The sequence below is a fragment of the Monodon monoceros genome, unplaced genomic scaffold (assembly GCF_005190385.1).
Source record: "Monodon monoceros isolate NGI ecotype Baffin Bay Population unplaced genomic scaffold, NGI_Narwhal_1 Super_Scaffold_21, whole genome shotgun sequence".
Lineage (NCBI taxonomy): Eukaryota > Metazoa > Chordata > Mammalia > Artiodactyla > Monodontidae > Monodon > Monodon monoceros.
Genome location: NW_021703778.1, coordinates 90,894,073 through 90,908,189, shown reverse-complemented (window position 1 = coordinate 90,908,189; position 14,117 = coordinate 90,894,073). Strand labels below are relative to the sequence as shown.

Sequence of the window (14,117 nt, the reverse complement as noted above, 5' to 3'; positions counted from 1 at the left end):
TGTAAGGTAGATAGCTAGTGGGAAGCAGCCGCATAGCACAGGGAGATCAGCTCGGTGCTTTGTGACCGCCTGGAGGGGTGGGATAGGGAGGGTGGGAGGGAGGGAGACGCAAGAGGGAAGAGATGGGAACATATGTATATGTATAACTGATTCACTTTGTTATAAAGCAGAAACTAACACCATTGTAAAGCAATTATACTCCAGTAAACGTGAAAAAAAAAGTAATGGGTCAATGAAGAAATCAAAGAGGATATCAAAAAAATACCTTGAGATGAATGAAAATAGAAATACAACTTTCCCAAATCTGTGGGACACAGCAAAAGTAGTTCTAAGAGGGAAGTTTATAGCAATACAGGCCTACCTAATGAAGCAAGAGAAGTCTCAAATGAAAAGTCTAACTTTCCACCTAAAGGAATTAGAAAAAGAAGAGCAGAGGCAAAAATTAGCAGAAGGAAGGAAATAATAAAGATCAGAGCAGAAATGAATAAAATAGAGACCAAAAAACAATAGAAAAGATCAATGAAACTAAGAGCTGGTTTGTTGAAAAGATAAACAAAATTGATAAATCTTTAGCCAGACTTGTCAAGAAAAAAAAGAGAGGGGGCCCAAATAAGTACAATTAAAATGAAAGAGGAAAAGTTACAATCAATATGACGTAAATACAAACAATGCTTAATAATAATAATTTGCCCAGGATAACACTGCCCACAAATGAGAGACCTGGGACTCAACCCCAGGCAGGACCTCCAAAAGTCCTGTGCTGTTCTTCACACAAGACCACCTTTCTGGTAAACCTGTCTCTGATCCAGGACAGCTCAGTGGACAACAGAACCAGAGACTGGGGCGCCCAGGGGCCAGGATTGGAGTGGAGCTGGGTGATCTCAGTCCTGGAAAGTAGAAAAGGGACTTTCCTCTCCAGCCTTTCCTCTTCTCCCTATTCTTCCAATAGCTCTGGATCTCTGAGGAGAGGTAGGGTGGAGATTCCGGGAGGGGGACAGTGTCTCTGGGCCAGGCTGGGCCACTGAGTCCCGCTGGGCCAGGGCCTGAGCCTGTTCCACAAGGAAGCAGCGGAGTGTAGGTGGTGATGACTCTAATTGACCTGAGCTGCCTGCCCTCCCTGTTCTGCCAGGACCCCTCACTGTAGGGCTAGTGCCTGAAACTCTGGGATCTGGTCAGGAAGCTGAGCTGGATGGGGCCTTCCTCATCTGGAAACCTCCCCACCCCCTGACTGGCCTGGTTGGCACAAGACAGGATGGAGTGGGGATTTCCTGGGACCTGTGGGGAGCTGGGTAGACCTTGGACTTAGTGTGGGCCCCAGGCCATTTCAGGGCAACGCAGCGTTTTGGGGAGTGGGGGATGCCATGTGCATGTCAAGGAGTCCATTCTCAGCTGAGTCCTATTAGAGAGGTTGGAAGTACAAAGAGGGTACAAAGAGGGTCAAGCCACTGTGGCATCCTGGAGGCTAGGCTAGGGTAGACCGAGGCAGGCAAAGTGGGCAAGTGCTCAGGGCTTCTAAAACCTTTGATTTACTGGGGAGAATCCTCCCCAGGGTGGGTTGATCTGTTCCCCCTTTCCCTGCCTATGGCCAGGCCAGGCCAGTCCAGTCCAGATTGCTGGGGCCTCCTGAGCACCCTGCTCTTTCCTCCTCTCCCCTTCCCCCTCTTTCCGTTGGAGGAGTGGCTTAGAAGGTGGAGTCTGTGTTTCCCTTGAGAGTCCTGAGGCCTGGCAGCTGGGGGAGGGGCTGGCTTTATTGCTACTCTGGCCCTTTGCTCTCTTGGGGGTGGGAAAAAGGGAGTAGTGGTAGGGCAGGGCACCTGCCCCTTGCTCCTGGGGGCTGGGGCTTGGAGAGGACCAGCTGTGTGTGGGTGGACATTGCTGATTTGGCCCAAGATCTGCCGTGCCACTCAGCTTGCCACTTCCACCCTGGGGGCCAGTGGGGCTAGCCTATCTTTCTGCTAGTAGACTGCCAAGTAGTCTGTCTCCTTTCCCCTTTGTGACTGCTGATTACTTTCTGAAAAATGCAAGGAGGGAGGAATGGGGTCCTCCCAGCTCACTGCCCCCTTGGCTTGGCCTCTCACCTCAGGGCCTGGGGATGGCCCCTGTTGGGCCCTTAAGCCACTGGGCTGGGGCTTGGTTCCAAACAGGTACTTTCCTGCTCTCCCGGTCTCTTACTTCCCCTCAACCGAGGTTCCCTTTTCTCATTCCCGTAGCCCTCTGCACCATTGGATGTGTTCCTCTAGAAGTTCTCCCCTCCCATCCCTTTGCTGTCACTGTGTGTCCTGGTCTTCTCACCTCTGGGACCACCCTCTGAGAGTTCCCTGTTGGCTCTGCTTGCTCTGCCTCATCAAAGAGGAATCTCTGTGACTCAGCCTCCTACCGGCTGTTCTTATCTCTTTACCTTCTCTTCTTTGAACTCTTAAACTTGATGTAACCCTCTGCAGAGCTTCTGTGGAGGGCAGTTGGGCAATATCCATCCAAAATGTAAATGCATATAACCCTCAACATGACTCCACTTGCAGGAACTCATCTTGCGGCTATGCTTAAACATGTGTAAAACAACTTACCAGGCAATCAGCCACTGTACCATTGTTTATAAGAGCAAAGAATTGGAAACAAGCTCAGTGTCTGTCAACACATCCTATAATTGGATACTGTGGTGCTGTTTTAATCATAATTATAAACCCTGAGGTAGCAAGGGTTAGTTCTTAGTAGGGAGGGAGGGAGAGAGGAAAGAAGGAAGGAAGGAGGAAAGGAAGGAAGGGAGGGAGGAAAGAAGGACCTACATCAAGAGAGACTAGACTGATGGACTGGTTAAATGTGTTGTAAATTTTGGTGCATTCATACAGTAAGTACTATGCAACAACAAAAAAAAGGAAGAAGAAGAAGTTCTTTATATATTGCTATGACTGATTTCTAGTATATATTAAGGGAAAAGCAAGATGAAGAACTAGCATGCTTGTGAATATTCTATACACTCTCTCTTGATACTCACACATACACACACACCCAAACTAGTAATTGAGAATGCCTCTGGAGAGAGGAACCTGGGGGTTTAAGAATCAGGGACTTAATTCTCACTACCCTTTTGTATTTTTTGCATATTTCATCATGTACATGTATTACCTAAGCTAAAAACAAAAACAAAACCCAAAGACTGTAAAGATTATTTAAAGAATCACCCTTCTAAGCACATATGGCCTGCAGCATGGTGTTTTGATGTTTTGGAGAGAGCATGAATCAGACCAGGGTTCAAACCCCAGCTCTGCCATTTTGAAACTGAGCGACCTGGGCAAGTCATTTAACCTCTCTGGTGTCAATTTGCTCATCTGGAAAGAGGGACGAGAATGCAGTTGTGGCAGGATCTATCCAGCCCAGCCGGTCTCCTCAATGTCCGCCTAACCAGTCTTACAAATTCCCAATTCCTTGCTTTGGCTCATCATGTTTTCTGCTGTCATCAACAACACCAACATTCTTCCCCACAACCAAACAAATAAAAACAAAAGGATCAAAAAATCCTTTCTCCCTTCTTCACAAAGCCTTGCCTTTTTCCTCTAGCTTGCTGTGGTCTTTCCCTTCTCTAAACATCCACTTCCTTTTCTTGTACATGTATCACACAGCCCTTCATCTTGTTGGGTCTTTCTCCCATTTTGCTTCCTATTGTTGGGTCTTACCTGCCTAACTGGACCGTAGTACCCTCAAGGGCAGTGTGTCCATTTCCTAGGGCTGCTGTGCCATGTTACTACACCCTGGGTGACTGAAGACACTAGAAATGTACTGTCTCACAGTTCTGGAGGCCAGAAGTCCAAACTCAAGGTGTCAGCAGGGCCACACCCGCTCTGAAGACCCTGGTTGGGGGAGGGTATGGTTGCCTTGTGCCCCCTTGTAACTGGAGGCAGAGTCTGTCTGAGGTGGCAGAGGCACCCTGCTCCTGTGCCAATCATCATGTGGGACACCAATGCTTGACGTGGTGCTGCCCGGGGCTCTGCTCAAGGTCTCTGTCCGGATGGGCTTCTTAGCAGTGATATGGGCTGCAGAGCGAGGGGTGATGGTGTTAATTACACATTGACTTATTTGGCTTTTCAAAAGTATCGTTACTCTTAACTTTTTAAAGCAATTAGCACAAGTACCTGCTTATTGTAGAAAACAAGAAAAGTCCCCCTTCCAAATATACGTGCATATATTGATATATATATATATATAGTGTGTATATATATTGTATATGTATATTGATATATATAGATATATATATCAATATATATTGATATATATATCTATATATATTTTTATTTTTTTCCTAAATGGGATCAGATGGCAATGCTGTTTAGTTATTTGCTTCAGAAAGTTGGTTTTACAACATAAAAATGTCTTAAGTATGATATATCTAAACAGAGGGCAAGAAGATGGTTTAGTTGTGAAATCGCCTCTGTGTCTCAGGCAGGCTGCCGAGTCCTAGGTTGGTCTAGTTGCGGCCCATTAGGCACCAGCCCCCCACTCTAGGAGAGATCCTGTCCATTCAGTGAGAGTTGACCTTATCTCACCTTCCTCCCAGGGTCCCGGATCCCCAAGGCCTGGGAAGGCACAGACTTGAAGGTACAGCCACAGGAACCCCTGGTGCTGAAGGGTATGGAGAACACAGATTGGCACCTACTGCAGGGTGACACAGACGTCAGGGTAGAGGTGCGATGCTGGGCTGGCTCCCTGACCCCCACCTCAGCTCTCCAGGGCCCCCTTTCTGGGGCCGTAGGCCAAACTGTGGCTCCAGACGGGGTGGGGTGGATAGAAGCTGAGGATCCATTTAATACCAAGTCCCTCGGCTCCCCGCAGTGGGGCAGGGGGGCTGACTGGGAAGACCTGGGGCCAACCAGGGCCATCAAGGGGTCCCAGCCTGATGGCCACTCCTATGTTTAGAGGAATGATCCAGACCAGGTGGAGCTGTGGGGCCTCAAGGAAGGCAGCTACCTGTTCCAGCTGACGGTGGCTGGTTCAGACCAGCGAGAGAGCACGTCCAACATCACAGTCACCGTGCTGTCCCCCAAGCAGACAGAAGGTGAGGAAGGGGGTGGGGAGGCAGACCCAGGACTCACCCACACCCTGCACCCTGCTCCGGCTCTGCCGATTAGCCCTCGGAGCTCCCTCACCAGCTTTCCTTCCCCCAGAATATTGCCTTGCATCCAGCAAGGTGGGCCGCTGCCGTGGTTCCTTCCCCCGCTGGTACTACGACACCACAGAACAGATCTGCAAGAGTTTTGTTTATGGAGGTTGTCTGGGCAACAAGAACAACTACCTTCGGGAAGAAGAGTGCAAGCTCGCCTGCCGCAATGTGCAAGGTGGGCCTTTGTGAAGCAGTGTTGGGGCTCAGGTGACATTCCCCCAGGGTAGGTGTTCTCTCCTCACGGGTCAGGGAGGTAGGCGTGGGAATCCCCCGTCCCCGGGCCCCCTATCAGCTCATCCCTGCTGGGGCCTGGCCCTGCCTCCTCTCACTTCTCTGTTTTTCTCTCCCAGGCCCCTCAGTGGAAAGGCATCATCCAGGTGGGCTTTGCTTCTGTCCCTATTCCCCTCACCCCTGCCAGCTCCCCAGCCTCTGTCAAGTCCAGGCCCCTGACCACACTGCCCTGGCCCAACAACCCATTCCTACCATCAGAATGAAAGCCCACGAGTGCCCCAGCCCTTGTAGCCCAGGATCCTCCTATCAGCTTCTGTCCGTTTTGTGTTAGGAGGGTATAAGGGACAGGGGTGGAAAGGGAACCGGGGTTGTGTCATGATGCCACCTTGGGGTAGAGAGGGCCAAGTAGATGATGGACTCTTGGTATTTGTTGGCCGCTGCTTGAGCCTGACCTCACCGTCCACCCTGTCCCGCCCCCACCCAGTGTGCTCTGGCACCTGTCACTCCAGCAAGTTCCGCTGCAGTGATGGCTGCTGCATCGACAGCTTCCTGGAGTGTGATGACACTCCCGACTGCCCCGACGCCTCCGATGAGGCCACCTGTGAAAAATGTGAGGACTGGGGGATGGAGGGCAGTGGGCGCAGCAGGGGAGGTCCAGACCACTCACCCCACACCTCTGGGAAACCCTTGTCAGGTCTGCGCCTCTGATCTTTCATCTTTGCAGATACCAGAGGCTTCGATAAACTCCAGAGGATCCATTTCCCCAGGGACAAAGGTGAGCTCCTGCCCAGGTCCCCTGGGTCAGGGCTGGCACTGCTATCCTCACTCATCCCATCAATGGGCCAAAGGCCTGCTGTGTGTACCAGGCTGTGGGCAGAAAGCTGGGTGGGGGGTGTCCTGGACTTGCCTTCTATGTTTCCCAAGCATCATACATCCTCTTAACACGTTCAGAAATTTAGCCATGCCTACATATCACTGAGATGTTATTAACTTAATGTATTAAAAAGGAAATTTCATGTCACTACCGTAAATGAAAAGCCACTATTATATGCCACGATCTGAGACTGACTATTAAAATAAGTATAATAGGGACTTCCCTGGTGGCACAGTGGTTAAGAATCTGCCTGCCAATGCAGGGGACACGGGTTCGATCCCTGGTCCGGGAAGATCCCACATGCCGTGGAGCAACTAAACCCGTACGCCACAACTACTGAGCCTGCGCTCTAGAGCCTATGCGCCTAGAGCCCGTGCTCCACAACAAGAGAAGCCACCGCAATGAGAAGCCCACACACCGCAACGAAGAGTAGCCCCCGCTCACCGCAACTAGAGAAAGCCTGCACACAACAATGAAGACCCAATGCAGCCAAAAATAAAAATAAATAAATTTATTTTAAAAGAATAAATAAACAAGTATAATAAAACGTGGTAATAAATTTTAGCTGGACATTGTTGTCTGCCAAGGCTCAGACCCTTAGCCTTCTTTGTTAAAAGGTAGACTATCCAGTGCTAGAGAGAAAACCAAGACCTTGATAGAATTGGGAATGCTGAAAGAAAATTGAAAAATATATGAGTCAAGTCTAGGGTGATTCTGGGCCTAAGCTTACTCTCCTCTATCTTCCTTGCAACACTTTAGATGCCAGATATTTCTGGGGCTCCAGGCCCTCATTAAGTCACAGCCATCCTCAACATGAGGAGGAGGGTCAGGAGGTGGTGGGCAGCAACGATGTGGAGCCTGGTGGTGGCAGGGAGGCCACGTGGACACTCACCCCTTTGCCTGCTCCTTACCCCCCAGGCCACTGCGTGGACCTGCCAGACACGGGCCTCTGCTTGGAGAGCATCCCCCGCTGGTACTACAACCCGTTCACTGAACGCTGCGCTCGCTTTACCTATGGTGGTTGCTATGGCAACAAGAACAACTTTGAGGAGGAGGAGCAGTGCCTTGAGTCCTGTCGTGGCATCTCCAGTGAGCAGGGCAGTGGGAGGCGGAAGATGGGGAGGGGAAAGGCTTAGCTAGAGCATTTGGCTCTGTCCCAAGGCCTGGGCTGGTCACACCTCGTCCTCAGAGCACCCGGAGTAGGGGTGGGAAAGGGTGGCACTGGGTCTGGGGCACTGCTGAAGAGCAGCTGTGTCTTTGAACCCTTCATATTGACTTGTCTCTCCGCGACCCCCGCCTTGATCATTTTGTAGAGAAGGATGTGTTTGGTCTGCGGCGGGAAAGCCCCATTCCCAACACAGGTAAGCCCCCATCTGCCCTGTCACCACTGAGTAGGTATCAACTCAAGGATCAACTCACACAATTGGTTGTGACTGCCTAAGCCAGTGCCGGGAAGGATCCTGAGGTTGGCTGAAGGGACAGAGTGCCACGATCAATAGTGGTATCTGCCAGGGGCGAGGGAGAGAAGCATAAAAATGCATGCCAGGTGTGTGTGCTGTCAGCACCCCGGGCCTTCCCCCACACTACCTGCAAGTAGCGCAACCTGGAGCCGAGACCCGAAGCCCATCAGAATCCCTCTCACCGAGCTCCCAACGGAGCTGACTGAGCTGCTCACATGCCCGAGGGCCGTCCACGCCCGGCATCCATTTGCCTTGACCCTTACAGAGTTGGGGTGGGCGTCAGAACTGAGCAGGCCCTGGGAGCACCTCATTCGGCTCCTTCTTCCTCCAGACTCGGTGGAGGTGGCCATTGCAGTGCTCCTGGGAACCTGCATCGTGGTGGTGGTAGCCATCCTGGGTTACTGCTTCTTCAAGAACCAGAGGAAGGGCTTCCACAGACACCGCCACCACCACCCCCCACCCTCTACCCCCACCAGCTCCAAGGTATCCACCACCGAGGACATGGAGCATCTGGTCTACTACCAAACAACCCGACCCCTCTGAGCCTGAGGCTCTAGAGGGCTCTAGCCGTTCTCACCTGGCCCTGCTTCCTCCTTGCCAAGGTGGAGGCCTGGGCTGAGGAAGACTTTGGGACCAGACTCCTCCAGCCTGTTTTCCAGGCCTATCTGCCTCCAGACCCTCTTGGAGGTGTCTCAGCTAAGCTCAGGCTACTTGTTCCTGAGAAAGCTCAAGGGTCTGCAAGGAGCAGAAAACCTTTGAGCCAGGAGTCCCACGTATGGTTGGACCCGTCTGCCTAGGACTTCAGAGGAAGTTGGAATTTTGCTTCCTGTTCAGAGCTGCCTGCCCCCATCCCACAACCTTGAGAAGAGGCCTGGGGTCGCATCAGAGGCTGGAGGCCCCAACTCCCGTCCTCCAGAGCTGCCCCTCCCACCCTGCAAAGTCCAGGGCTGGGGTGCGGGGGAGGACGTCCCTGTATATTCTGTGTTGTACAGAGCTGCTTTCTGTTTATTTAATGCCATGCCGGGTGGGTGAGAGGAGTGGAAAGTGGCTCTCTGGCCGCTGCCGCCTCTTCCCCTTCCCCGCGGAGTGAGCCCCAACCTGGCCTGGCCTGGCACACACAGCCAGATCCTCGGCACCCCCCAGGGCCCTGCTGCTCCCCTACTTCCCACCGGCCCCAGTCCACCCACAGTGTAATAAAGTGATTTGTCCTGTGAGTCTCCTGCCTCTGCTCTGTGGGCCAGGAGAGGGACAGAGCTGCAGGGGGAGATGGGACTGCCTCGTCCTACCGGTTCAGGCTTTGGTCACCCTGTTTAGCAGGTTTTCCCGCCCTTCCCGAAACTGTCCTAGCCCCAGCCCCTGCGGGTGGGGAGATGTGCCAAGTCTGACCGCCAGGGGGTGGGGAGGGGAGAAAGGGCCGTGGGAATAGGGGGCCTAGGGAGGCCACAGAGCACCGTTTCTTACGGGTTTGAGCCTGCAGTGTGTAGTTGAGGACGGGGGAGGGGGGTGGGGGGTGCATAGGCTTGAACCCTGGTCCTTTTTTTTCCGCGGCACTTGGGAATCTTAGTTCCCTGACCAGGTATGGAACCCAGCCAGGCCCCCTGCAATGGAAGCACGGAGCCCTAAACACTGGACCGCCAGGGAAGTCCCCTGAACCCTGGTTCTTATCTCTGCTCCCTTTGGTGTGGGTGCAGGGGTCCCATGCAGCCACCCACAGAAGCCTCTGCTTCTTTACCAGAGTATAGTTGCTCCCCAGTCTCTGAGGAGCAGAGGAGGAAGGAGCCTTTAGCTGAGGTGCTTCTCTCCAACACACACACGCCTGCATTTGTTTGAGCTACCTGCCTCTTGGCGCCCCCCCCAAAAAAGAAAAAATCATCCCTTTAATTCATTTCTTCATTTTCTTTTTAAAAAAAATTTTTTTTTTTTTTGGCCATGTCACAGGACATGTGGGATCTTAGTTCCCTGACCGGGGATCTAACCTGCGCCCCCTACAGTCAAGGCACAGAGTCCTAACTGCTGGACCGGCCAGGAAGCCCCCATTTCTTCACTTCTTCAACAAATTATTTATTGAGCTCCTATGTACCAGGCACCGCCAGTCATTAGAAATTTGGTTTTGTAAGATAAGCACATAGGAAGTACTATGTAAGTGCTTTACATATCTCAAGTGATTGCCTCAGCACACAACCCTGGGATGAAGGTACTATTATCCTCATTTTACAGGTGAGGAAACGACTCAGCAAAGTTCAGTTCCTAAGGTCCTACAGCTGGTGCCGGAGGACTGATTTAAACCCTTACATTATGGGTCCAGAGTCTAGCCTTACAAAAGAGACACTTTTAAATTGTGATAAATGCTATATAGAAAAATCAAACGGCAGTGTGAGAGGTTGGGGGCCACTTTTAAAGGATTGAAGGGCAACCTAGGTGAATGTCCATATTTGAGTCCTAAGTGCACGGCTCAATGAATTTCTGTAACTGAACACACCCAGGAGCCAAGCACTCAGATCAAGAAGCAGAACCTTATTAGCAGCCCAGGATGGGCCTCCTTTTGATGGGTAACTTTCTCACACCTTTGTGTTCTAGTACCTGTTGTACTCAGCCTGGACCACCTCCCCCTTTCTCATCTTTCAACCTAAACTCGAGTTCTCATTCCTGAAATCCTCCTGCATACACACGGCTGGGGGGCACTCCCTACTCTTCATCCCTGTGTCTGCTAACAGGACCTTCAGCACAGAACACCCCAGCACAGAGCACCCCCTTTTCCTTTCCATTTACTTATCTGTCTTCCCACTGGGTTGTGGGCTCCTGGAGACACAGATGGTATCTTAAGTCACCTCTGGGTCTCCAGCACCCCACACCCCCTCTACGACCTTAGTAAATGGTAGTAGGTCAATAAACTGAGTAGATGGCAGGGGGTGGGTCCCGTTACGGTGCTGTGGCTATTCCTATTTCATCAGGCACTGTATTTTTTTTTTTGGCCGAGACACACAGCTTGTGGGATTTTAGTTCCCCAGCTAGGGATTGGACCTAGGCCCTTGGCACTGAGAGCACAGAGTCCTAACCACTGGACTTCCAGGGAATTCCCAGACACAGTATTTTTGCTTCCTACCTTGCCAGCCACTCATCCGTCCTTCAAAGCTCGAAATGGGCTCTATTCCTCTTCTGGTCTCCCCAGCACTGGGAACAGCCTTCACTATCCCTTGGTTCTCTATGAGCACTGCCGGGCTGAGGTCAATTCTGTATCCCAATGCCTAGAAGAGTAATCAACACATAATAAAAGCTTAATAAGTGTTTGTTGGACCAAAAGGAGCATCCTCCTCTTAGGGAGAGGTGGAGATGTAGTGAGATGATGGCAGACAAAGTGCCTTCCCTAGAAAGAGCTGCTGGGAGGGAGGAGGGCAGGGCTGAGTCAGCTGGGTGACAGGAGGTGGGAGCGCGGAGGAGCCGCTAGGGGGCGCGCTCACCACTGCTGGGCGCTGTCTTCGCTGCAAGGGTTGGATCCAGAGTACACAGTCCCAGGCAGGTGTCAGGTGTGGAGCAATAAAAGCTGAGACGCAGTGCCTGTTCTGCAGCTTACACTCTGGAGTGCAGGCGGAAGGAATGCAAATACTGTAACAAAACAATATGGTCCCCAAACTACTGAGATGTCCCCAGCTGTTCTCTGCTCCATCCCCAGCCAAATGACTCCCTTTCTCAGAACTTTGATGCCTCCCAGGACTTCCCTGGTGGTCCAGTGGGTGAGACTCCGCGCTGCCAATGCAGGGGGCCCGGTTTCGATCCCTGGTCGGGGAAATAAGATCCCACATGCGTGGGGCAACTAAGCCTGCATGCTCTAGAGCCCGCATGCCACACCTAGAGAGCCCGCCTGCCACACTACTGAGCCTGCGTGCTCTGGAGCCCCCTTGTCACAACTAGAGAGCCCCGCACGCCACAACTCCAGAGCCCACGTGCTGCAGCTACTGAGCCCGAGTGCTCTAGAGCCTGCGCACCACAACTAGAAAGAAGCCCATGTGCGGCAACGAAGACCCAGCGTGCTGCAACTAAGACCCGATGCAGCCAAATAAATAAATATTAAAAAAAAAAAAGACCCGGCACAACCTAAATAAATAGAACTGTCATGCCTCCTTTCTTTGCACAGGCAGTTGCCTCCACCTCAAATGCCTCTTTACCCCCTGGAAGGCTCCTACTTACCTTGTGATCCAGCTCAGAAAGCCTTCGCTGTTTCACAGCTGCCCTCTCCATTCTCTCACAGCTCTGCTGCATACATATGACCCATGTTAGCATAAGTCTACCCTCATAGGGACAAGGCTCCTCGGGGGCAGGGATGGGGACTGGGTCTTATTTATCTCAGTATCAACTGTGCTAGGATCTGCTTGTGCATACAAGGTACCCCACAAATGGCTGTTGAATAAAGCAGAGGCTGATCAAGCCGTGGAGATTAAGAAAGAGCTTCATGAAGGAGGTATAAAATGAGATGAGCAGGTGGGTGTGGGTGTTCCAAGCATAGCAAAATCATAGTGAGCAAAAGCTGCGCAGGGGAGATCATGGGTCTTATTTTGACTGGGGTCCAGCAAGCTGCTCAGTTTGTCTCAGGCCTTGAGAGGAAAAGCTGGGAGGCTGGTGGGTAGAGGTCACATTGGTGGGCACTTGGGGATTTGAACAGAGGGACAGGGGAAGGGGTAATCCAAACTCGGCTTTAAGGAGTATAGAGGTCACAACTAGAGGTCACAACACAGGGAGAGGGGAAGGAAGAGGACGCCATACCAAGTAAATCAGGGAGAGTAACCTGTGTGAAGTACACAGTAGATGTGCAGTAAAGGCTAGTTGGCAAGGTTGCATGCTGGCAGCCAGTTGGGCTGTGACCCAAACAGTAGTTTAATTTCTTTAATTAGTTACTAACAGTTAAAGAGTCAGGAAAGTTTATTTTTTTTAAATCCCATACCTCTAGCTTCTTGTGAAAATTTGGGAGACTGGCAATGGGGGCCCACATTCCTGCAGCAATTTAGGTCTTAGGTCCTCTTGAGCGCCTCAGGCTCTAACCCTCCCCATCCACCCTGCCACTCCCAAGGTTAGGTGCTTGCCTGGGCCCTCCAGGCAGTTTTATTCAAAACCTATTGGTCCCAACAGTTCAAATAAACACGGACAAAAACTGGGTTGTTTCTCCCAAACCCACCCTTGCCCACTTAAACAAAAAGCCCTGAATGAGGAGTGGTTTGCCCTATAGCACAAGACCGCTTCCTTCCCCGCCACCGCAGCTAGACTGAAGCCTGGGAAGGCACTGCTCAGCTCCCCCCACACCCCACTCCAAGGGTTGTGGTCAATGGCACCACCTAGAAACCCCAAACCCGGAAGCCTGCTTCAGCCCTGGGAGTGGCCCAGACTCCCCCGCAGGCTCTCCTTCCCCACCTGCAGTAGCTCCTGGGGTTCCATCAGCTGAGCCCAGAACAAAGAAGAACAAGAAAATAGACTGGGAAGGAAACTGAGAAGCCCCCTGTCATGAGGCTAAAAAACAACCACTTTTTTTACACAAAATTGGAAAAAGATATTTACCCAAATGTCCACAGTGTTCTCTTGTCGTTGATAAAATTACAGGTAGTTGGGCTTCTCTGGTGGCACAAGTGGCTGAGAGTCCGCCTGCCCATGCAGGGGATATGGGTTCGTGCCCCGGTCCGGGCCCGTCCGGAGCCTGTGCTCTGCAATGGGAGAGGCCACAACAGTGAGAGGCCCGCATACCGCAACAAAAATAAAAAATTACAGGTGGTTTTTACTGTCTTCTTTTTGTTGATCTGCATTTTAAAAATTTTCTACAATAAATATTTATTGCTTTTGTAATATGAAAAAGGTGTTTTTTGAAGAGGTATTGAGATCTATTTCAGAAAGAAACAGATCATCAGACGAGGAGGCTCCCAGGTGGGATAGAGACCATGGAGCTGGAAAAGGAGAGATAGCATCCTAAGCCCTGGGGAAGGGAGAAGCTCTGAGACCTGGTGACTGACTGGCTCATGCAGAGGGAGAAGCTGAGTCAGTGGGGCCTTCAGGTTTTCTGTCCTGGGAGCCTGGCAGTGCCACCAATAGAAACAGGGCTGACGGGAGGGGGGTAGCTTCAGGAGAACCAGGCAGAAGGTGAGGGATCATCAGGTACCAGATGGAGGCTAGTTTTATTGATTTTTTTGCGGGTTACTTAGTTTTTGTTTGCTTTTGCCTAGCCTTACTGGGGAGGGATTTAAAGGCAGTTTAAAAGCATCTATAAACTATGAGATAACCTGAGTATAAAGTAGGACCAAGATTTTTTAAAAAAAGAAGAAGGAACATAAAATAGGGCTAGGAACAGGGCAAAAACACACGTGTCTTGTAGTGTTTGGGCCACACACTTAGCTCTGTGTCCCAGCTGTGGGTGCATCCTGGT

The 14,117-nt window shown here is 51.3% G+C and overlaps 1 protein-coding gene and 1 long non-coding RNA gene across 4 annotated transcripts in view; one reads left to right on the top strand and one right to left on the bottom strand.

Annotated features, from left to right (window-relative positions):
- SPINT1 (serine peptidase inhibitor, Kunitz type 1) overlaps positions 1-10,830 on the top strand; it is a 13,584-nt gene extending 2,754 nt beyond the window's left edge. For 2 of the 3 annotated variants that reach the window (XM_029236982.1, XM_029236981.1), the window contains exons 3-11: positions 4,550-4,677; positions 4,909-5,047; positions 5,157-5,327; positions 5,503-5,529; positions 5,868-5,993; positions 6,108-6,158; positions 7,176-7,346; positions 7,571-7,618; positions 8,049-10,830. In XM_029236982.1, the coding sequence (XP_029092815.1) occupies positions 4,550-4,677; positions 4,909-5,047; positions 5,157-5,327; positions 5,503-5,529; positions 5,868-5,993; positions 6,108-6,158; positions 7,176-7,346; positions 7,571-7,618; positions 8,049-8,260 (1,073 nt within the window). In that variant the 3' untranslated portion in view covers positions 8,261-10,830. The remainder of the gene's footprint in view (positions 1-4,549; positions 4,678-4,908; positions 5,048-5,156; positions 5,328-5,502; positions 5,530-5,867; positions 5,994-6,107; positions 6,159-7,175; positions 7,347-7,570; positions 7,619-8,048) is intronic. The other variant, XM_029236978.1, reaches the window with a different exon arrangement.
- LOC114903753 lies at positions 6,805-11,500 on the bottom strand. Its single transcript, XR_003795806.1, has 4 exons — positions 11,176-11,500; positions 10,821-10,962; positions 7,677-7,762; positions 6,805-6,927 (listed from the first exon to the last, which is right to left on the bottom strand). It is a non-coding gene; the product is annotated as an uncharacterized LOC114903753 (long non-coding RNA).
- Between the last annotated feature and the right edge of the window lie 2,617 nt (positions 11,501-14,117).